The sequence below is a fragment of the Myotis daubentonii genome, chromosome 7 (assembly GCF_963259705.1).
Source record: "Myotis daubentonii chromosome 7, mMyoDau2.1, whole genome shotgun sequence".
Taxonomy (NCBI): Eukaryota; Metazoa; Chordata; class Mammalia; order Chiroptera; family Vespertilionidae; genus Myotis; species Myotis daubentonii.
In genome coordinates, this window is record NC_081846.1 from 56,378,790 (window position 1) to 56,403,713 (window position 24,924).

General features: G+C 38.8%; 2 protein-coding genes across 9 annotated transcripts in view; one reads left to right on the forward strand and one right to left on the reverse strand.

Moving 5' to 3' along the window:
* BAZ2B (bromodomain adjacent to zinc finger domain 2B) overlaps positions 1 to 24,924 on the forward strand; it is a 330,698-nt gene that overhangs the window by 73,429 nt on the left and 232,345 nt on the right. The gene's annotated exons all lie outside the window — the stretch shown is intronic.
* On the reverse strand, positions 7,100 to 7,967 carry LOC132238854 (prohibitin 1-like). The gene has a single exon (XM_059704879.1). It carries the CDS (start codon positions 7,922 to 7,924, stop codon positions 7,100 to 7,102), a length of 825 nt encoding a protein of 274 aa, XP_059560862.1. The 5' UTR covers positions 7,925 to 7,967.

Below are 24,924 nucleotides of genomic sequence, written 5' to 3' on the forward strand. Positions count from 1 at the left end.
TTACTAAGTACTTATTAAATGAAGAATATATTTTAGTATTAATATTTGAGTTTTGTGCATAACATGATAATGATTTTACTTGGTGAATATAGTTCACTCAATTTTTAAAATGTAAAGATTTTTTTTAATGTAGTTTTTGCCTCAGAAGAATCTGAGTAGTTATAACTAGCATTTTCAAAAGATAGGGAATAATTTAAAGTATCCAACTTGGCAGAAATTTGTTTTTATTTTTATGAACCATTTATTTAAAATTCATATAACTGTAATGGAAACCTTGGAATTTTAGAACTGTTGCCCTTTCTCCTATTTCTTTGTTTGCATGTTTATTAGAACTGCACTGTAAAGGAGCAGATGTTTTGCCCAACATCCTGATGTGTTGCTTTTTCTTATGGGAGTGCATAACTGTTCCTTCTGATGCATCAACTTGACAGCTGGTTGATTTCATGGAGCTGCTAAGAAGCCATTAGTGGTGTCATTGAATTGAAACAGAACAGTCACTCCCAGCTTGAACTGCAATTGTTAATGTCTTTGTTGCTACTTTTGTGTTACTATACAAGATGTAGGATATCACAGTTGCTTGAAAGTTCATGTTTTTTCTGTCTCATCTCCTTGAATTAGTGAAAGTATGTGTTAGAACTTGATTACTTTTAGATTTAAAGATTTCTCAAAGAAAGAGATTTTAAGTTGTTATTTGAGTTTTGTTTTGTTTTTTACCTAGTCCTTGCTAGAACTACCAAAAGAAGATATGATTTATCACAGACTAAGTAATGTGGTGATTTTGACTCCTAGATTAAATTGTGTCATCAAGGTTTAATGACATTTAATATACTTGATATCCTGAGGTACTCTTTAAATGACCTAGTTAGGTATTTTATGAGATTTTTAAATTATAAAGTTAAATATTTCATACCATGAGGTTTTAAAAATATTGTGCTTTATTTAACAAATATTTAGTAATTTGATTAAATATTTGTTTAAACTTTTGTTGCAGAAGATATTCAGAAAAGAATTGTTGAGGAAATGGGCAGCTTTGTGTTTAATTTTCTTTATAAAGTAATGATGATATTATTAAAGAATTGTCATTTAATTATTTAAAAAATTGAAATCATTTATTTATTTCACTAATAACTTTTTTTGATAGTTCCAACTGTCAAACTGTGGTACTAAAATGGTCATTCTTTTGGTGCTTATGCTCTATTTTTTCTGATTATTTGCTGCCTTTTTCTTCTTGGTGGGAGAAGAGATATGAAGAAGTAAAGAGGAAAAACAGTGATAATCCCAACAGGAAAAAAAATGAACTTTTCTGCAAGAAGACTTTAGGATGATAAGTTTAAAGATATAATATAGTTTATTACTGTTAAGAGATTTTTCTAGTCCTAATATTTATTGACTTTTAATTTTTAAATCTTTAAATACATTATACATTTAAACAGATTTTCAGAGCATAAAATTTATATTTCAGATAAAATAGTTTGCTTTTAAAATACTTAAAGTGTAAAATTGATGATTAGAATATATAATTTGCTGAGTTAAATCCCATTAAAAGACTTACTATACAATATAAATACATTTTAAACACTTATCATACACTGTTGAGTGATTCCAGGATTATAGTTTCCTGAAATCGTAAGTTTATAGATCATACATTACTGAGACTAAAGTTAAGATTTATATTGAGGTAATATGCTTTCTCCGCCCTTCTATATAACAGCCACATAGTTTCTTAAAAAGAAAATCATTACCTTAGCCTGTGATAAAATTTTTAAGAAATACATTTACTCATAACATATTTGTGTCAATGCAGATAGTCTCAAGTTAAATTGTGTGAAATTGAGTTATATAGTAAATGAAAAAAATTTTAAAGAAATCTGAATGCTTAGCTTACTTTTAGTATCCCATAATTTAAGTAGGAATTTTTCTTCATTGGATTTCTTAAAGGAGGGCAGTTTTATCACAAGAGTCAAAAAAAGCTTAAAACTTTAATTTATAAGTATTTTAATTTATATTAACTTTGACATTTTGGGCAATAAATATATTTAATTAATTTACAGTTACATATGGAGTTATAAAATATTGACATCTTTGCTGAAAGAAAAATAAAATGAATTTTCATGACTTTTAAATAAATTTTGAATGCTATATGATTTGTGACAGATCAATACAGTTTGAGTTATAAAATATTTAATAGTCCTTATATTTGTAAGTTAAACATTGAGTTTTCAAAATGAATAGGCTTTTTAAAGAATATGAGGCATAGTTCAAAAATTACTGTACAAGATAGGGAGTTTTCAACTTGTTTTTTAAAATAGTTATGTGTAGACCTAGCAGGTTAGAGTATTGGGCCAAGGACTGAAAGCTCCCGGGTTCGGTTCCCATCAAGGGAAGTACTTCCATTATAGCAGAGGTTCTCAACTATTTGGGGGTCGAACGGCCCTTTCACAGGGGTCGCCTAAGACCATCGGAAAACACATATATAATTACATATTGTTTTTGTGATTAATCGCTATGCTTTATGTTCAGTTTGTAACAATGAAATTGGAGGTCACTACAACATGAGGAACTGTATTAAAGGGTCGCGGCGTTAGGAAGGTTGGGATCCACGGCGTAACAGGCTTCGATCCCCGCCCCCGTCGTGCTAGTGCAGGATGTCTGTCTCTCCCTCTCTCCCTCCCTCCCATCCTCTGAAAAATCAATGGGAAAAAAAAAATATCCTTGGGTGAGGTTTAACAGTAGTTATTTTTATAATATATGAAATTTGACCTGTACTTAGGTTTTTGAATGCTTTTCATTCAAAATAAAATTGTGTTAGAAATGATACTAATAATGAAGGTGATATATAGATAAGAACCCTTACTAATTTGGTTTGTTCACATGTATGCATGTGTACATAAGGAAAAAGGAGCATTTGTTTGGAAGGTTGTGGTTGTATTGGCACTTAAGCTATATGTGGACATAATTGTGTGTTTTTCCTCTGTTTTCTCCTCTTAACACTTTTCCACAAGCATGCACTCATTAATCAAAGACGGTGCACTCCTGCTGAGGGCAGAGAGGTTCATCAAATTGGCAGTCAGTTTGGTGTAAAGAACGGTGTACTGAAGCTCTTAACTCACTGGGACATAAATAAATCTAAGGTCTTTGTATGCAAACCCTGGAGGTTAATACTGTATAATTCAATGTCCTGTCTTTGTTTTTATGATTGATGTTTTTGAATGTTTCAAGCTTGATGCAAGTCTTCTAGTAGGTCAGGTTTGACAATCTGATTGGCTGAAGTAAGAAAGCATTAGGTTGTCAGGACTTTGAGTATGCTGCAGAGATTTTGATTTTTTTTCCTCCTACAAGATCATTGTCATATTGCCTGAGCTGTTATAGGAATGTCCCAATGATTGACATCCCCTGCTGTGATAATGGACCCAGTGCATGAAATGCCAATAGTTTGGTCCTATTTGTTCCGAAGCTTACTGCTATTTGTATCCTTAACAGAGCTAACATGTAGAACAAGCAAAACTACTGGGATTTCTCTGTAGAAATAGGGCAGGGATTTGGCTTTAACATGAAGTGGTTGCATATTCATAATTTAAGAACAGCTGGTTACAGCAAGCACATAGTCATTTGCAAGCTATTATAAACCATTCCACTCACATGGAGCCTGTGCTTGGTGGATTTTTTTTTTTTTTTTTATTGATCTACCTGCATTTAAAATCTGGTCACTGCTGCCACAGAAGCTCTTCATTTTAGCTGTGTTTGCAACATAGAACAGCTTCAATTTAAAATATTTAATTTAAACTAAATGCTGAATAAAATGAAGAAGCTTTGAAGGAACCAAGTGTAAAAGGTCATTAATATATTACCCATCATGTATCTGATCTTGGCCCAAACAAAACAAATCTAGATTATACAACCATTATAATTTTTGGAAAATTATGTTTTATGACTTTGATCACAGATAAATAACTGAGTTATCTTTGATTTGAAAATACTATATTTTATAGTTATGTGTAGTTTTAGGAAACTGTAATTGATTAGCCTATAAAACAGTTTCATCCAATATGCAGAAAAGTGACTACTTTTAGTTTATGAATGCTGTAAGGCAAAATGGGAAGGAAAATCAAGACATTATAATTGGATTAGGATAATGCTAAACATAAAACTAGAAAGATAACTCTAATTTTTTTGAAGGAATCTACTGAGGTCTCTTCTGCTTTCTGGGTCATATCTGGAATATTAAGCACAACTGTGGTCTTACAGTATTTAAATGATAATGTGTAAACTAGTTGTGTTATGATAGTTTCCTGCATGTTGTGGGAGAGGAAAATACCTTCCACATTTCAAGCTTTCAGTGAGAAGAGCGGGAGGAGAAAAAAGTTAAATGTGATTCAGATATCCTTGTAGGAATCACAGGGAGCTCTAGCTCTGCCTTGATTTGTGTATGTTAAAAGCAATGGATACCTCAGTGATTTACAATGACGGTGATTATGCTGAGCTTTCCACACAACATAGTGTTAGGTTCACATGTGCATGCATGTGTTTGTCTCCACACCAGATGATAAAGTAGCTTTCAGCACTTCAAGGTTGAGTACCAGTCCTAAGAGTACATTTTACTCTTTCTTGGCTTCACAAATGGCTGGATATGTTAGTAATATGACAGAATATATGGCCAAATTTAATCTAGCTGATGGTAGGCTGTACTTTTTTTCTAAATAATAAATTCAAAGGTTATTAAAGGACGACATGGTACATTTTAGTTTTGAGTTGTGTAGGGTAATAACTATATATATAGTTAACTTGCCATTATTTGAGGTTAAATTAGTCATTTTGTGAATTATTCTATGCCCTTTTTTTCTCTCCCTTTGACTATTGTCCCTTCAGCTATTTCCCTGCTCTTTAGCATCTCATCACAGAGTAAGCTATGGAAATAAAAGGGAGTAAAATTCAAATAAATCTAATTTCCCTTTCCCACTTGATAAATCAGATGGACAGAAGACCTTATAGTTTCACCAAAATGAAGGTTTTGGGGATCAGAAGAGCCACGAGGCCTCCCACCCCCGGGATCAGCAGAGCCGAGAGGCCTCACGGCCAGCCGGGGGATCAGTGGAGCCCGGAGGCCTGATGGCTGTGGGGTGTGGGGGCGGCTCTGGCTGGAGCCCAGTCAGAGCGAAGGCCTGGGTCCTGGGTGCCAGAGGAAAACTGGTGCCAGCAGCCAAGGGAAGGAAAGGCCTATTGCACGAATCTCTTCATGCAACAGGCCTCTAGTATTTATATAAAAAAGAAATATGAGGTAATGGACTCAATTTTAAAAATACTAGTAATCCAATAAAACAGTAGACAATTTAGCCATTACTTAAGAAATGAATCGACTAACTTAAGACAACCACAGGAGAATCACAGGTATTTGGTATACTCATTGTTTTAGTATAATAAAAGGGGGTGGGGGCAGCTACCTTCATTCGTCATGTTAAAACAATGCTGTCTTCAAACATAATCTTGGAGAGCTGTGGATTAAAATTTGTGAAAGCTCAGAATAGGGCAGAGATAACTACTGGTTGGGATCATTAGAAAGGCTCTTTGGTTTAAGTAGCATTGAATTATACCAAGAAGAATGAGTAAACTGAATATTCAGAGATCCAAAAAAGGACACCATGAGTCTCCTATATGACAAATAAAGCACTGGGCACTGGGAGTGGTTGTGGTTCTGCAACCTTTTTAAGGTCACCCTGTTCCACATTTCTCCTATAAAGAAAAGAAAATGTTATGGGAACTTATTTTTTCTCCATAGCTTTCACAATTGATTGCGTAGCTTTCTCTAGAGAAGGTGGGTTAATCAGTTTCAATGATAGGTGTTGTTTGTAAAGGCAGGTTAAAATAGACAAAACTGCCCTTTTTGGTCAAAGTTACTCAAAATATTGTGTTTCACATGGCATTAACCAGAACTATTTCCTACTTCGTTCTTTTCCTGTGCTTTTATAAATGGTTTTTCTTGAACGTGTGGTCATATCTGCTAACAACATTGAGCAGGGAGAATATCACCTTGCTTTCCCCTTTTCTCAGTTTCCAAGGGGATAACTGACTCAAAAAATTCTTCTACTCTTTTTTAGTTCCTTTGGATGAATGAAGACCGACAATAACTTGTAATTACATTAGTCCTGAATTTCACTAATAATAGAAATCACACTAAAAATAGAGAGTATGACAAGGAAAGATAAAAAAAATTCAAACATAAATGTACAAGGTCTTATTTTCAGTGGTTAGTCTTTACCTAACTTTATTATTGCTGTACTAAGATAATGAAATTGGTTTTACTTTCCGTATTTGCAATATTGTGATGAACATTTGCTTGCAAGAAATGTTCAGAAGAAAACCTTAAAACTTTTACATAATCATTTTTTGTTATCTTGTATGATGATGAGTTTGAGGTAAGTAAAAGGTGGAAATAGAAGGCTATTTTGTGTCTGAGTTTAGAGAGAAGCCATACTTACATCTTTTCCGGTTTCTATGATGACACTAGAGGCCCGGTGTATGAAATTCATGTACTCAGGGGGGGTCCCTCAGCCTGGCCTGCGCCCTTTCGCAGCCTGGGATCCCTCAGGGGATGTCCAACTGATGGCTTAGGCTGGCTCCCGTCGGACATCTGGCAGTTGGACATCCTTAGCACTGCCATGGAGGCAGGAGAGGCTCGCGCCACTGCGACTGTGCTCGCCAGCCATGAGCCCGGCTCAGGGCCTCTGGCCGAGGGGAGCACACTGACCACCGGGGGCAGCTCCTGCATTGAGCGTCTGCCCCATAGTGGTCAGTGCGCATCATAGCAATCAGTTGTTCCATCGTTTGGTTGATCTGCATATTGGCCTTTAATTATATAGGACAGTTGAAACATACTTTGGAACTTCTTGTAAGAAAGATTATTAACATAAATCATTATGGTGACAAAAAAAGCAGGAAAGCTCATTTTGAGGATCTGAAATCAGGGAGCAGTCTGTAAGTCTCAGGATGATGTGTTTCTTTTTTTTTTTAGAGGTCTGAAGTGATTTTACTTTTATTTCCTTCACTTTAAGCCAATGATGAAATTTCACAGTGATTCTGGGGTAGGGGCAGAAGGAACACAATGTTAAGAATCCTCAGGGCTGTGGCCACGGGGCGGAGCAGGTGCGGGCAGGTAGGTGATGTTCCGAGAGCGGGAGAGCTGGTAGGCCATGTCCTCCGCGGCTTCCAGCTTGCGCAGCTCGATCAGGCCATCGCCCGCAGTAGCAAGCGAGTTTGCGATCAGTGCAGCGGCTTTGGCATCGCCCTCAGCAGAGATGATGGCTGCCTTCTTCTTCTGCTCGGCCTTTTCCACTACAAATCTGGCCCTCTCCGCTTCCTGCTGGGCCACCTGTTTGGCTTCTACTGCTTCTGTGAACTCCTTCCCGAAGGTCAGATGCGTCAAGGACACATCATCCAGGAGGAGCCCGAAGGTCGCGGCTCGCTCCGTCAGGTCGTCGCTCACCTGTCTGTAGACCAGCTCTCTCTGGGTGATGAGTTCTTCAGCGTCAAAGCGAGCCACCACTGACTTGAGGATCTCTGTGGTGATGGAGGGCAGCACGCTCTCGGCATAGCCCTCTCCGATGCTGGTGAAGATGCGGGGAAGCTGGCTAGCGACCAGACGGAAAAGGATACGCAGGGCGATGTTGACATTCTGTAAATCTTTGCTACCAGTGATGACTGGCACGTTGCGGGGTTGAGAGCGGCAGTCAAAGATAATCGGTGTCTGTACCCAAGGGATGAGAAAGTGAGTCCCTTCCCCCACCACGGTGTCCTGCACTCCACGGAACCGGTCAAAGATGACAGCCCTGTGCCCAGCATCCACATTATACACGACCGAATTCGCCACGCCTCCCGCAATGGCTAAGGCCAGGCCAAACTTGCCAATGGATGCAAACATTTTGGCAGCCATGTCTCCTTCTGCGGACCCACTCACACCTGCTTCTACTCTGACCTCCACAAGGCTTCCCCCAGTTTCTCCTTTTATGGCTTGTTAGTGTAGCATACTGAAAGCAATAGGTCTGTGAGGCAACAGTAACTGACAGGTTGTGGGTCAGATCTCTATTTTAAAAGAGGGGCTACTTCAGAGCTAATGGAAGTGTTGTTAGGAGGTGGGTAGGAACAACAAAAAGGATAAAGGAAGGCTTTTAAATGAGGTTAAGTGGAGTGGAGCATTGTTATGTAATTGAGTGTCAAGATATTCTCCATTGCCCTGGCAAGCATGACTCAGTTGGTTGGAACAGTGTCCACAGCGTCCAGTGCACTGGAAGGTCACTGGAAGGTCGAGGGTTTCATTCCTGGACAGGGCAGGTACCTATGTTGGGGGTTTGATTCCCAGTGGGGGCATGTAGCAGAGGCAATTGATCGACGTACCTCTCACATCCATATTTCTCTCTCTAAAATCAGTAAGAATTAAAAAAAAAAAAAAGATTTCCTTCATCGTGGTCTAAGTGTCATAACATTGAATTCCTGTGCATTGCCATTAATATTTTCTGCAAGCTTGTTGAAAAAATAACTCTTATCTATAATCAGACCTTGGGGATTTGAAGTCGGCAGTTAAAGGGTTAGGGAAGGGCTGTGTAAACAGTAAACAGTTGGTCCAGGAAGAGAACATGTAGTAACTTTGGCAGGTTAGGTAAAAGCTCTCCTTCCCCTTCCCTCTCCAGAAAGTCTGTTCATAGTTGTATTTGCCAAAACTCATAAAAGAAAAGAATTTGTTTAAAGAATGTGTAAGTGCTTTTGTACTATGTGTGAAATGGGAGGGTAGGAGGAAGCCATGCTCAGGAAGAAGAAGAAAAAAGCCAACTAGAAAGTGACTAGAGTTTACTGGGTTTTGTTTGTTTTTTAATGAAGTGTGCTATGACATATAGTACCTTGAATTTGACCTTTTTCATGTTACTGTGAGACACCTTTTGAACTAGGTCATTTTTTGCGACTCATTGCAAATATTTTATTCTAAGTAGGTAGCATTTGATATGTTGCAGCTGAAGTCCAGAGGTACCAACTAAATTAATTACATGTATCTGGCATGTTTGCTTCTGTATTTGTAATCTCAGCTCTTCACAAGTGAGCTAAAAATAATCCTGTAGTTACCCAGAGAAACAAATAAAAAACGCTTATTAGTTTCTCATGTTTAGGACTATTGTGATGTGCTAATAATCTTATATTAGGCAGTGGTGATTAGTTAAATAAATTGATCACTAAATTGAGAAACAAGAATCAGGTCAGCATCTGTCTTCATAACTGGAAACAGTTCAGGGTGCCCAGAATAAAATGTATGGCCTGTAATATGCTCAAGGAGTTCGTAGTTTATTTAGAGAGAAAGTCTGTACATAGAGTCAAGTCTTGTCTTTTGTGAGTTTAACTTACGGAAATTCAATTATTTATGTTAGGAAAATAACTGGGGGTGGGGAAGGAAAGAATTTTAATGGCCATCATTTACTCAGTGAACTTCTGGTCTAGGTGGGATACATGAATCAGATGCTTTCTGTTCCTCAGTAGCTCTTGCAGTGTGAGTGTGTTACAGTAAATGTGGCTTAGGTCTTAATATAAATATTTTTTGTGTATCATAGCTCCTAATGGCAGGCCGACTATGAGTATCTGGAGCTCAGTAAATGATACTCGTTTTAATGCTAGTGGTCAGATTGGTTGTGTTGGACTTATCTGGACTTACTGAGAAACAATATATTCATCTCTAGTGTGGTCCATGTCAAAGTTACTATTTACTATATTTTAATACAACCTACCTGCTAGATATTACCCACACTCCCCTACCCCCAATAATATGAGTTTATACTGTATGTGAAGGTAGCATGGTTCGGGATAGTTCATATGCTTAAGTATTGCTATTGATATCTCTAAATGTAAAGGGGAAAAATGGTTGGAATTAAAGGGGTTCAATTTCAGTTGGGCTTTAAAGGAGGTTGTAGATACTTTATCTTAGAATGGCAATCTGAACAAAGAAATGGATGGAGGGAAACCTACCTAAAATTTGTTTGAAAATAATAAAGGCAGAAAGGGAAATTTGGGTTAGCTAATAGATTTTTAAGCAGAGTTGTGACATGATTAAAAAGTTGTTTTAGAAAGATAGAGTTGGAAGAAATCTGTTAAATGGAAAGAAAGACCAGTGTTTATTGTAGAAATTGGTGTCAGTTGGTAATGACTAGACTAGTAGCAATGTGTATGGGCAGAGGGATAAATATCAGGTACATAATAATTTAAAGGAATGAGGTTGAGCTTGTTTGTGGAGGTAGGAGATTGTATTACCTTATGTTCAAATCTATTTCACATGACTATAACAATAATTTGATGTAGTTGAACACTTATTTTCTCCTTTTAAGATGATGTAAGTGAGAACTAGAGAGATGGGCTGTGGCTCACCACTTGTCAGTAGTTAGAGGTTTTTTCTAATACATCATACAACCTCATGATGAGTTTAGCTTAAGACAAACTCCCATATGTTTTTCAAAAGCCTTTTACATGCCTCCTGGTATATCAAATTATACATAGATGAATAATCACATCCAGCTAGCCTAATCAACACTAATAAAAGAGAAAAATGGTAATTGGCGATCGACGATACCCTTTTCATTGGCTAATCAGGGCTATATGCAAATTAACTGCCAACTAAGATTGGCAGTTAACTGCCAACAAGATGGCGGTTAATTTGCATAAGTAGGCACAATGCAGGGAGGCGAAAGGGAAAGCAGGAAGAAGCCCCCTGCCACTGACAGTGATCGAAAACCCAGGGGGGAGCTAAGAGCTGGGGGGCAGGGCAAAGGTGGCCCTGGGGCCGCCTTTGCCCTGCCCCCCAGCCATGATCGGAGAATCAGGCGCCTTTTCCGCCCTGGCCAGTGATAGCAGGTAGTAGGGGTGGAGCCAGCAATGGGAGCTGGGCACGGTCGAAGCTGGCAGTCCCAGGAGCTAGGGGCCCCTTGCCTGGGCCTAAAGCGAAACCCACGATCGCGGGGCCGCTGCAGCTGTGGGTCCCCGCTGCCCGGGCCGGACGCCTCAGCCAGAGGCATCCTGCAGGGGCACGGGTGGAGCCCACGCAATCGCAGCGCCCCCCGCTGCCACTGCAGGTCCCCGCTGCCCGGGCCGGACGCCTAGGCCAGAGGCATCAGGCCTGGGCAAGGGGCCGATCCTGCGATTGGAGGGTGATGGGGGTCAACGCCTGAGGGCTCCCAGTATGTGAGAGGGGGCAGGCTGGGCTGAGGGACACTCCCCCCCACACACACCCAATGCACGAATTTCGTGCACCGGGCCCCTAGTATTTTATATTTGTGTTTATTGTTCTGTGTGTGTTTGTACCACTGGAAAACATCAGTTTCCGAAAACCATTGGGAGATAGAAAGCAGCATGTTCTAAACATATTACAGATATGCCATACTTGAATATAGAATTTCATGATGCCATGATTTTGCATCCGATGTACTCTGTATGCAATTCATATTTTCCTTCTTTTTTCTTGGTAAAATCTGCTTATTTTTGAATACTATTGTGAAGAGTTACTTTTATGAAATCCTTCCAACCCTCTTCCTCACCACACGGTTATTTGCCTCTTCTCTGTGTCCCAATATAATGCTAATAGTGCAACATGTGCATATTGATAGATAGATTCTCTCCTTCCTACTTTTATAAATAATGTTTCTATGAACATTTTTATGCATAATGCTTTTATTTGTTGTTGTTTGCATTCTTTCATGGGATAAATTCCCAGAAATACAATTACTAGGTCAAGGGCTTGGGATAATTTAAGGTTCTTAATATATGTATTATGAACTTGGCTTTTGAAAGAATTATATGAGTTTATATCTCTCTAGCAATATATAACTGCACCTATTTTACCATACCTTCATTGCATTGGGTATATACATCATTTTTAGTTCTTGCTAATTCCATTGTGAAAAGTTGTACCTTATTTAATCTGCATTTATGTGACTAGAGTGAGCATTTTTGCCAGCATCTTAACCTGTTGTATTTCTCTTTGACATTTGCCTGTTATTGCACTGAAATCTTAGTGTATATATATGATATTTACAAATTCTTTTAAGTATTAATGATATACTTCTATTACATTTACTATAATTATTTTGCATTTTTTAAAGACCGCTTTAAATATATATATTTTATTTCAGAGAGGAAGGGAGAGGAAAAGAGAGATAGAAACATCAGTGATGAGAGAGAATCATAGATCAACTGCCTCCTGCATACCCCTATTGGGGATTGAGCCCACAGTGCTGGCATGTGCCCTGACTGGGAATCAAACCATGACCTCCTGGTTCATAGTTCAATACTCAACCACTGAGCTACACTGGCCAGGCTATTTTGTATTTTAATACTTCTTTATTTACAGACATATGAAAATTAACTTGCCCAGTTATTTAGATTTTATATTTTACTAGGGGCTGGGTGCATGAAATTCATGCACAGGTAGGGTCCCTAGGCTTGGTCAGCAGTCAGGTCTGATCTGTGGGGCGACTGGTGGGACGATCAGGGGGGCTCTGCTGGTACCTGCCTTGGCCAGCCTAACACCACCTGGTCACTGGCCCTGGCCCCCACCACCACCGCTGGTTGCCTGCCTCTGCGGGGTGACCAGTGGGGTGATCGGGGGCCCCCCACTGGCACCTGCCTTGGCTGGCCTGGTGCTACCTGCTCGCCGGCCCTGTTCCAATTGCCCCGCCACCACCACCAGTGGGGCAATTGGGGAGCCCCCCGCTGGCACCAGCCTTGGCTGGCCTGGGACCTGCGGGCTGGGGGAAACTCCTGCATTGAACGTCTGCCCCCTATGTCAGTGTACGTCATAGCAACCAGTCATTCCACCGGTTGTTCTGCCATTCAGTCGATTTGCATATTAAGCTTTTATTATATAGGATTATTATTAAATCTTTATTGGTGAAAGTGTTACATATGTTCCCCTTTTTTCCCTTCTACCTGCCCCAGCCCCCCACCCAGGCCTTTACCAACCTATTGTCTGTGTCCACGGGTGTTATTTAGATTTTAAAAAACATTTTCCATTTTTGTTTGACATGTGATTTTTTCCTTTTTTTGCTAGTAAAATTGTTCTTTAATGCACATGTTAAGGCCCAATTTCCTATCAACATTTGTTATTTATATCACATTTCCATTTGTATACTCTACTAGTAAAATCTCTATTATAAAGACTGTTGAAGTAGATAACTGGTGGCCAACTTTTTAAACTATTGTCAATTTTTTGTTGTTTTGCTTCTGCCTCTTGTAGCAAAATACTTAGATGTTGCTGGTTTTTAATATTTGAGGTAAACAACATGGTGAACTGGGCAACATACATAGAGATTGAAAATGTTTTCTCCTAAAACTTTTTCTCTCATGAGGTCTGTCTTATAAGTATACCTGTGATTTTATGTTTGAAGATCAGCCTTTGATGTAGGCAGTTCCCATGTTTCACGGAGAGCTTGGCATACTGGCAGATGTGTGTGTGTGTGTGTGTGTGTGTGTGTTTGTGTGTGTGTGTGTGTGTGTGTGTTGGGGGAGGGGGGTTGGGAAATGGCCACCCTATAATACTGTGGATTATGAGTTTTGTATGGTGAGTCAGTGCTTACTTATGTCTGCTTAGTCAAATTTGATCATCAACTGCAAAGCTGGCTCCTTTTCAACCCTAATAATAGGTTGAGAGAAATTAAAAAAATGAGGCTAAAGGTAGTCCTTGATGTTTTTTTGCTATGTGAACATGGGTCCCAAGCTTTGTGATCCCCACTTCTCTTATAAGCCTTCCATGTTCCTAAACTTTAATTCTGCAGGTTATGGGATGGGAAGTTACGTAATATTCTCATTTATTTCCTAAAATCTGTACCTTTTAGTACAGCCATGGGCAAACTACGGCCCGCGGGCCGGATCTGGCCCGTTTGAAATGAATAAAACTAAAAAAAAAAAAGACCGTACCCTTTTATGAAATGAAGTTTACTTTGAATTTATATTAGTTCACACAAACACTCCATCCATGCTTTTGTTCCGGCCCTCCGGTCCAGTATAAGAACCCATTGTGGCCCTCGAGTCAAAAAGTTTGCCCACCCCTGTTTTAGTACCTTGGGGTATATGTTTGTGGAATCAGTCTTGTTATAACATTGTTCTTTTCCCTGGCTTCTTTTTTGATGATGGCATTCCAACCACTGGTTTTGGCTCTTTTTGGTGTTTTTTTTTTTTTTTTTTTTGAGTGATAATGCAGATGGATGCTCTCTTATTCAGATATTAAGGTTTTCTTCATATAACCAGAAAAGCTTTTCAGAAGGAATTGTACCATTTTATACTTCTGCCACTGGACTATAAGAATGTTTGTTTTTCAAATTGTCTTCTTAATGGGAATAACTTCATTTTAATTTGTATATTTTAACTGATTTTATTTTTTATTGCTTTATGGATTTTAGAGAGGTAAGAGAAAAACATCAACTCATTGTTCCACTTATTTATGCATTTATTGGTTGTTTCTTTTTTTAAAAATTAAATCTTTATTGTTCAGATTATTACAGTTGTTCCTCTTTTTTCCCCCCATAGGTCCCCTCGACCCGGTTCCCACCACACCCTCTGCCCTTACCACCCCCCCCACTGTCCTCATCCATAGGTGTACGATTTTTGTCCAGTCTCTTCCTGCACCCCCCACACCCCTTCCTGCCCCCCAAGAATAGTCAGTCCATTCCCTTTCTATGCCCTTGATTTTATTTTATTCACCAGTTTATTCTGTTCATCAGATTATTTATTCACTTGATTTTTAGATTCACTTGTTGATAGATGTGTATTTGTTGTTCATAATTTGTATCTTTAACTTTTTCTTCTTCTTCCTCTTCTTAAAGGATACCTTTCAGCATTTCATATAATACTGGTTTGGTGGTGATGAATTCCTTTAGTTTTTCTTATCTGTGAAGCTCTTATCTGACCTTCAGTTCTGAATGATAGCTTTGTTGGATAAAGTAATCGTGGTTGTAGGTTCTTGCTATTCATCACTTTGATTATTTCTTGCCACTCCCTTCTGGCCTGCATAGTTTCTGGTGAGAAATCAGCTGACAATCATATGGGTACTCCCTTGTAGGTAACTGACTTTTTTTCTCTTGCTGCTTTTAAGATTCTTTCTTTGTCTTTTGCTCTTGGCATTATAATTATGATGTGTCTTGGTGTGGTCCTCTTTGGATTCCTTTTGTTTGGGGTTCTCTGCACTTCCTGGACTTGTAAGTCTATTTCTTTCACCAGGTAGGGGAAGTTTTCTGTTATTATTTCTTCAAATAGGTTTTCAATATCTTGCTCTCTCTCTTCTTCTGGCACCCCCAGAATTCGGATATTGGTATGCTTGAAGCTGTCCCAGAGGCTCCTTACACTATCTTCATATTTTTGGATTCTTTTTTCCTTTTGTTTTTCCGGTTGGGTGTTTTTTACTTCTTCGTATTTCAAATCTTTGACTTGATTCTTGCGATCCTCTAGTCTGCTGTTGGAACTCTGTATAATATTCTTTATTTCAGTCCGTGTATGCTTAATTTCTAGTTGGTCCTTTTTCATATCCTCGAGGGTCTCACTAGATTTCTTGAGGGTCTCACTAAATTTACAGCAGTTTCTAGAAAATTCTTGAAAAACCTTATAAGTGTGGTTTTGAACTCTATATCCTGTAGTTTGCTTTCCTCCATTTCTGTCATTTGTGACCTGTTTCTTTGTCTCCGCATTTTTTATGCTTCCCTGTGTTGATAGAGTGGCTTTCTGTGCTAGGTGTCCTATAGGGCCCAGTGGTTCGGCCTCCCCAATTACCTGAGGTGGACACTCTTGGTGCACCCCTTTGTGGGCTTTGTGCACAGTCTTGTTGTAGTTAAGCCTTTATTGTTGTTGGTATCACTGGGAGGAGTTGACCTCCAGGCCAATTGGCTGTGAGAACCAGCTGTGTCTGCAGTGGGAGAACTTCTGTGCTGGGGACACCCTTCTAGGGTAAGACTTGCTTCAATGGGGCTTTGGTGCTCACTGAGTCTGCCCCCTGAGTGTGTCCCTTATGGATCTGAGGAGTTGTAATCTGGACGGTCCCACTCTGACCATTGGGTACACTGGCTCTTGGATCTCTAAGGAGGCGCTAATTTAGCCTCTGCCTGAGGCTACCCAGTAGGAGCTATGGAGAGATCTGCAGATTCCTCTTCTTTGTTTGGGATTTGGAGGTGCCCAGATGAGGCCCAGCTGTGAAGCAATGCAAGCTGCTGTGGGGCCTTGGGCCTTCTTTTGGAAGTTCTGGGTCTCTCTGACCCAGCTGCAGTTTGTTAGGTAATTTTCAGATTGCAAAGGACCAGGCCTTTCACATGCAAAAGCCTCTGCACACAGCTTGGGTGGGGCAGGGTCTCAGGGGATCAACAGGGCAGAGCAAACAGCTATGGCTGATCCTCAGCCCTACCCTAAGAGGCCCTGCGTCTCAGTGTCCCGGTAATTGCTGCAAGCACCTCTGAGAGAAAACTGCCCTCGAGTTCCGACCCATGCCAGACAGTCCAGTTTCTCCCCGTATGAGTCTGGGTCCCCAGAGACTCGCCTGGAACTGGATTTCAGGGCTGTTGGGAGCTTGAAACTCCCTCCCGATTGAAAAAGACAACCGAGTCCTCAGTTGCCAGCCCTTTCCGCACGCGCCTCCGTACCTCTGCACTTTACTTCCACACCTCTTCTGAGTCTCAGTGTGCTTTTCTCTTTCCTTATAGTTGTAGAATTTCCACTCAGCCAGCCTTCTTGTGGTTCTGGATGATGTTTGTTTTGTCTTTTAGTTGTATTTTTGAAGTGGTTGTGCGAGGCAGCAATTTCCGGTGTTTACCTATGTCGCCATCTTCTATTGGTTGTTTCTGGTACGTACCCTGACAGGGAATGGAACCTGCAACTTTGGCATATCAGCACTACTTTAACTAACTGAGCTACTTGGCCAGGGCCTTAATTTTATATTTTTAACTGTTATAGATAATCACATGTTCCTAAGTTTATTGGGGAATTATATTTGCATTTGAATTGTTTAGAAGAAATGGTTTTGGAAAGATTTTTGGAGGGTTGTGATCATAATAATCTTAAACATTTTTCTTGATCCCCACAAAAAAACTGGTCTCATTATGACCTATGGCCGATTATTTTCATAGATGCAGCAAGAATATTAACCTCATAGAGCTCCTTGAGTTTGTTTTTGCATATCTGTAAGCTATATACAATTGTATAACTACTGAGCCTACAAAATTAACTGTGACTGTAATTTTTCATAAGGAATCTCAGCTAGGACACTTAAAAGCCACTGTTAATTTGTTTTTCTCAGGGTAGAAAAGCAAGCCCAGGACACTGTCAGATTTTACCTACACTAGTATCCTTAAATATCCCTCAAATTTTTAAGGTTCCTGCCCTGCTGTGAAGCGATCTTCCTTATCACCTGTAAGGCTGAGCCCTTATAAGCCAGGGCCCAGGCCAGTTTTCCTGGTAGGGCTTTGTAGGCATTGAATCTATAAGTAAAGTCAACCTTGTTATACCTGTTTAAATGAGCATTGTTCTCAAATGTGACACTCCAGGTAAAACATTTGTTGCTTAATACGTTTGTCCAATTATGTCCTGATGAAAAGGAGGACGGATTATTATTGTATCTATGCAAATATTTCTATTGCTATGAAAAGGAGATTCTTGCCATGGCCTGTGTAGCTCAGTTGCTGGCGCTATCATCTGGGTTTCGGGCTTGATCCGCAGTAGGGGGAGTTCAGGAGGCGGCTGATCAATGTTCTGAGCTCACATTGATGTTTCTTTCTCCCTCTCCATCTGCCACCCGCCCCCCTCTCTAAAAAAATCAATAAAATATTTTAAAAAGAAAAGGAGATTCTCTAAAGAGTTTCTGAAATCTGAGAGTTAGTGGGAGTATTTTAAATGTCTCATTTTGGTTTATAGAAGCAGAGTTTACTAATAGTTTGGTTATAGAAAGCTTTAGAAGAAAAAATAAAACATTAAAATAGTATCAACAATATTCCAATCAAATACACTTTCTATCATTAGTTCATTCAGTACTATGTAATTTTTGTTACTTCTTTTGTGTTAGCTGAGATTGGGTTAGCTGTCTACTGTTATGAAGGTGTTTGCTCGTAGATTAAAAAGGGTCCTGGAAATCTTGACTCAAAGATGGTATGAGAGTTGTTTGAGAGATATCACCCGAAGAGCCTGTACTCATATTCTGACCTTTGGGATTAATAGTTTGAAGTACCTGGTACATTCCTTTTCTCAGACTCTGAACCTCTCTTTTGTTGAAGACACAAACTCTGGCCTACAGCTTGTGGCAGAGCTTTTAAAGAAATATCAGAGTAAAATAACAGTTATCAGTGGAAAACAGAGACTCAATGGCTGTGGTGAATTTGTTACTGAAATTAATAATAGAATGGGGAAATGTAAAATTCTCTACTGGAGTACAGTACAGTAGGTTCTCGGGTTACATGGGAAATCCGTTCCTACGGCTCCATGTAATGCGTTTTCGCTGTAAGTCGGAACCCACCTACATAAGCACCTACATCACTCACATGGAGCACGTACACATCTGCAATAATGAAGTGAAACAGTAAAAAAAAGAAAGATAACAATTCCTGACCTTTACTTGTGGTAAATAAATTATAAAAAAACATAAAGCACATATGTAAATACATCGAAATGACAGAACTTTTTTTTTTTAATAAATAAATGGGAGATGGCTACATAACCACAAAACAACATATGTCGAGTCCGATGTAACCCGAGAACTGTCTGTATCTAGCTATTTCATGAAAATAATTATTTTCCCTGAGGGTAAAAATATAAAGGACAGTGAGAACATTGACACATCTCTAGGGACTTTCTCACAAAACAAAATTTTTGAAATATTTATTAATAACACTTTACAAACTTAATCTAAGAAAGATACCTGTCTTTCTTGGTTTGACAGCTTTTTCAATGCGCTCTTACAAATAGTAACTTATCAAATAAACCTAATTCTTTCTAGCAGCAATAATCTGGTAGAAGTAACAAATCTTTTTTGTTTTCTTGGGGCACACTGAGAAATTACAAAGATAATTTTAGTGTAAAATATTGTAAAAATTTTTATATTTTTATATTTAGGATATTAAGATAATGCAAAATTGAGAGTTCTTAGAAGATATGTGGCTTGATTAAAGTAGAATCATGGGAAAGGATGATAAATGGTTATGGAAAGAGACTAGACTTGGGGTGGTGAACACACAATACAATATAGAATTATACATTTGAAACTTACATATAATTTTATTAATCAACTAGAGGCCTGGTGCATGAATTTGTGCACAGGTGGGGTCCGGCCAGCCCACCCTGATCGGGGTGGGAGGTACAATTGGGGCCAGGCCAGCCAGGGGGAGGGACCGTGGGCAGTTGGCCAGTGGGGAGGGGGCTGCGGGAGGTTGGCTGTCCGGCCCCGCCCCTGATCCAGGTTGTGGGGGGGTGGCTATCAGGGCCACAGTGTGCATCAAAGCAACCAGTCATTCTGATCGTGATGTCACCTCAGTAAATTAAATAAAAACTTTAAAAGTTCAAATAAAAAAATAATGTATAATCATGGGTGCCTGAGATACAATACTTGCTTACCTATTTAGTCAAAGTAACAATAAAAGTAAACATAGAAGATAATATTTTTCCTGTGTTAAAGAACAAAAATTCGGTCAGTGTGAGATCTAATTGGCTTTATTGAGTAATTCATGAATCAGGCAGCATCCCATCTAGCAATTAGAGAGGAACTCTAAGAAGCTATACAAATTGAAGGCTTTTATAGGCAGAAACTGGACAGGATATGAAAGTTATCAGCATAAGTAAAAAGATGGTTTCAGGGAAGGTTATCTACCTTAGGACAAGGTGGGGTCTTATCTTGCAGAAACCTCAGCTTCCTCTAGGGAGGCTGGAGAGGGCCCATGTGACAGATTACCTCATTGGTTCTCACCAGAAAATTCCAGACTGATTAAGATGACATTCTTGGGGTATTCCTGGGCAATTAGGTCAGTTATGAAATGTAGGCTCGTATTCTGGGTGTTTAGCACAAGTGACTCCATTTTGGGCTTGCGGTTTTCTCATGAACATCTGGTTCATAAGTGAGAGAAATCTTTATTCCTTTATCCTGATATTCTTCTTTTTGTAGTTAATAGTTTGAAGTACCTGGTACATTTCTTTTCTCGGGCTCTGACATGTTTCTACTATTTAGGCACTTTTACATAGGAGAAGAATAGCCTTTCATATTGAAGATGAAGGTATTAATCAGTCTCAAGGAAGCAAGCCTATCAACACTGAGTGAAATTGCTAAGATTTAAAATGTTTCATAGCTTATTTTTAGAATTGGCTCTTATAAATCAAGGCATATGAAATTCACTTTCCAATTTAATCCTTCAGTATCAGTCTCTCAGATTCCAGAACAAATGGATACTTTACTTGAAGTCATTGATTACCTCTGGGGGATCTTTGAGGTCAAAAGTATTTTCATAACAATAGTAAGATGTTATTTATGTTAATTGCAATGCATTCATTATTGCTGTCTTCAAATGTATTAATAAATGTTTATTTTATTTATTTTTTTAAAAATATATTTTATTGATTTTTTACAGAGAGGAAGGGAGAGAGACAAGAGAGTTAGAAACATCGATGAGAGAAAAACATCCATTAGCTGCCTCCCGCACATCTCCCACTGGGAATGTGCCCGCAACCAAGGTTCATGCCCTTGACCGGAATCGAACCCGGGACCCTTCAGTCCGCAGGCCGACGCTCTATCCACTGAGCCAAACCGGTTTCGGCAATGTTTAAAATAATATGTAAATTTGAATTTTCAATGTAATAAATACCAATAGCTATAATCCCTAGTGTCCCAGCTTTAGGACAAAACCCTTTTAAAAAAATGCATATACCCAGTTGTATTTCTCTGTCACTGTTGCTCCTAATGTAGTCTCAACTACTCATATTGATTATAACTTTTAGCTAAACTAATTTCAGAGAGAAATGTTTGGGGTTAATAATCGAGAATTATCTGCCATACACCAGCATTTTAGCAGACTAGCAGAGTTCCTGAGCATCATAACACAACTTTTTATAGCCACACATATGCCTTTTGTACCTTAAAGTGGCAAAAATAAACACTTTGATTAACATGACCCAGAACTTTAGCTCCTTAATACTAAAATAAGAAGCAAAGGTATATAAGCTTAAAACTGGTTTGTAATCAATGTTTCAGTATTTTCTCTTACTTAGAAATTATGTATCTAATCATTATTTAATTAACTCATTTTAATATCAGTCCAAGGTATAAATTACCTAAAGATCTTGAAAATTACCTTCAAGCTGTCTGCTACAAAACATAGTTAATGTTGAAATAAAAACTTGCCAGAGTAATGATTCAATTTAGTTGAACATAGGAATTTATATTTTTTAAAATTGTAAACATTGTATGGGATTAATGTTAGCTTGTTTGGTTAAAGCCATAACTTAAAAAAACAAATGTAGTAAATTAAATTAGTCTAATTTACCAAAGATTTGCCTAATTTATGGAAACTTGAGTTCATAAAAGGTCCTGACTTTGTTTTTGTAAATTTTACAAGTTTAATTTATTTTCTGGGAATTTTAGTTAAAAGGCAATGAAAGGCCTGCAAAATGGATGATAATGATGGTTGTGTAACACTGTGAATGTACTTAATACCACTGAAATGAAAGGGGCCCAGCTGGTTTGGTTCAGTGTTTGAGCATTGATCCTTGAACCAGTAGGTCACCGGTTCTAATCTATGTTTCTATCTCTCTCTAAAAATCAGTAAAAACATTTATAAAAAATAAACATAAAAGTGAAAGGCACAGGCCAGTTTGGTAAGATGTGATAGATAAGACATTAGTAATTTTTTTTTAAAGATTTTAATTGATTTTTTAGAGAGAGTGAGGAAGGAAGAGGGAGAGAGAGAGAGAAACATTGATGTGTGAACCAAATATTGACCTGCTGCTACTTGCATGCCTCCTACCAGGGGTATCAAACCTGCAACCCTACCCTGTCCAGGAATCAAACCGGCATCCTTTCAGTGCACAGGACAATGCCCAACCAACTGAGCCACACCAACCAGAGCAGTAATGTATTTTTGCCTTTGCGAAATTCCTCCACAATTTTTCCTCTTACCTTCTTTATAAAGAAGGGTAGGATTTGGGTGCATGGAATTAAATACTGATAGAGGTATACATTCTGGATTGTCTGTAGCTAGAGATAGGATGCAAAAATTTGGCCAAAGTTTTTCATGTTTACTTGAGGGAAATTGTGGTAGAGGGAACTGAAATGTAGATTTTGAACATTTGTTTTTCGATGTTTATAAGTTAGCACATCATATGTTTTATAAATGAACACTTATTTTTATTATTTCAGTTGTCACATGGAGGTAGGAGCTCAAATTTTTCTCTTTCCCTTAGCAGTAGAGTAAGTTTGGTATGAGTTTTGTCCAAATTTCATTAGATTTTAATGCTTTACTTTGTCATTAAGTATTTGCTTTAGGCAAGGAACTCTTAAGAGTTGGGGTGGGAGGAAATAAAAAGGTTAATAAGATACTTTATCTCGATTACTAATTCTGTTTAATAGAATACACTAAATTTTAGCAATTTAGAACAACAAATAGTTATTATTTCAGTTTTTATAGGTCTGAGATTGACTTAGGTGTTTTAGGTCACTTTTGATGAGGTGTCTATCAAACTTTCAGTTGGGACAGCAATCACATCAAGACTCAACTAGGACAGGAGGATCTGCTGCCAAGTTCACAGCTCCTTAGTTTCTTGTTGGATGTTGGCAGGAGGCCTCAGATCTTATTCACTTACATAATGCTGCTTCTGACATGGTTGCTTGCTACCCCAGGAGTGAGTGATGAGAGAGAGACAGAGACAGTGACATAGACTTTTTGGAGTGACAGTGCTGTGATAGAGGAAGAAGAAAACTTTGAACATAAAGCAACATGGAAAATAATAAAGTCATGATTTTGTATACTCGTAAATTTAAGATGACTCCAGAAATACTTAAAAAATTTACTGAAGAAATTTCCATTCCAGATGTGTTTGTTATATGACATATATATATCCACATATATCAAAGGCTCATATCCTATTAACAAAAGTTTTATATTTAATTTTAAATGTAGCTGCATTGCTGGACTTAACAGGTCATATTAGAATCAACTATTTCAAAGAAAATAAAAGTCTAAATGAAGTCCTAATTAGCAACAAAATACGCTATCATAGTTAAAGGCCTTAATTCTAGTTTTGGAATTTTGCATTAGAAAGTGAATCTGATGATTTTAGGTTTTTGTTTTGTTTTGGGTTTTGGCCACCCTTAGTGGGGGTGGAATGAAATTTTTAGAAAAGTTATAAGTAAAATGTACATACTTCTTCATGAAAACAGTCAAGGAAAAAAATACAGTTTTAGCAAGCTTCTCTCTTTGAGTATTTTTAAGATTGTATGAATTGTGAGTCCCTTCTTTTTACATTTTAGATTATTTTCTTAAACTACTGCAGCCATAGAATGGTAGCTCAGTTGGTTAGAATGTCATCTCAATAAATCAAGATTGCAGGTTCAAAACCCAGTCAGGACACATATATGAGTCAACCAATCAATGCATAAATAAGTGGAATAGCAAATCGATGTCTCACTCTCTCCCTTACTCTCTCTCTAAAATCAGTAAATAAAAGAAATTAAATTACATGCCATTCAGTTGTTAACTCTCCCTGCTTAACTGTTACCTTAAAGAATTTTTTTTGTTTCCTGATTCTGCCTTTTTTTTAACCATAGAAATAGAAGTAGACCAAAGAACTGGCAAGACAGCCAGCTACGGAAATTAATGAGCATTCTGACTCTTTTTTTTTTTTTTATTGCAAATGAGCTTTTAATTATTTTTTAACTACAGGCCCTGTGCACAGATTCGTGCAACAGGGGGGCTGGGGCGGGGGCGGGGGGTCCCTCGGCCTGGCCTACGGGGATAGGGCCAAAACTGGCTCTCCAACATCCCCTGAGGGGTCTTGGATTGCAAAAGGGTGGTTCTCGGATGACGCATCCCAGAATCAGGCTCCCTCCTCTCTGGTTCCGGGTGCCAAGTCACCCCAGGGCAGCAGCTCCTGCATTGAGCAACTGTCCCCTGGTGGTCAGTGCACGTCATTGCTGCCAGTTGGAGCATTTGCTCCCAGGTGGCCATTGTGTGTCATAGCTATCTGTCGAACGGTCGGATGGTCAGATGGTCGCTTAGGGTTTTATATATAGAGATACTATTATTCACTTGAAAATTACAAAATTATTATTTTTCTTTTTTTCCCCCCATAGAATTTTCAGACTCCAGGAGGTCTGAGTACCCAAACAGAGAGGGAGATTTAGGGTTTTCAGCACTTTTTTTTTTTTTTCAGAGTAGTTTTTTTTCTTTTCTTTTTTTTTTTTTAAATTAAATCTTTATTGTTCAGATTCCCCCCATTTCCCGCCCCACCCTCCGCCCTCACTCCCCACCCACTGTCCTCATCCATAGGTGCACGATCTTTGTCCAGTCTCTTCCCGCATCTCCCACACCCCTTTCCCCCCCAAGAATAGTCAGTCCATTCCCTTTCTATGTCCCTGATTCTATTATGATCACCAGATTATTTATTCACTTGATTCTTAGATTCACTTGCTGATAGATTCATGTTTGTTGTTCATAATTTGTATCTTTACTGCCAAGGTCCAACCCCAGCAGGTCCAGGGGTTCCCAAAGGCGTAGATGGAGTCGGCGAAGAAGGAAGGACACGGAGACAGTGTTCAGTTGATCAGCAGCCTAGCCAGGATCACCAGCCAGGATCTCCAGCCAAGTTCTGGTCTGGATCTCCAGAGAGGTTCTGCTTAGGATTTCCAGCCAGGTTCTGTGTCCATGTTCTCTTGCTAGGTTCTCCAGCCATGTTCAGTCACCA

Excerpts from the sequence above, each read along its gene's own strand:
- LOC132238854 (XM_059704879.1), bottom strand. The coding sequence starts at position 7,924 with ATGGCTGCCAAAATGTTTGCATCCATTGGCAAGTTTGGCCTGGCCTTA.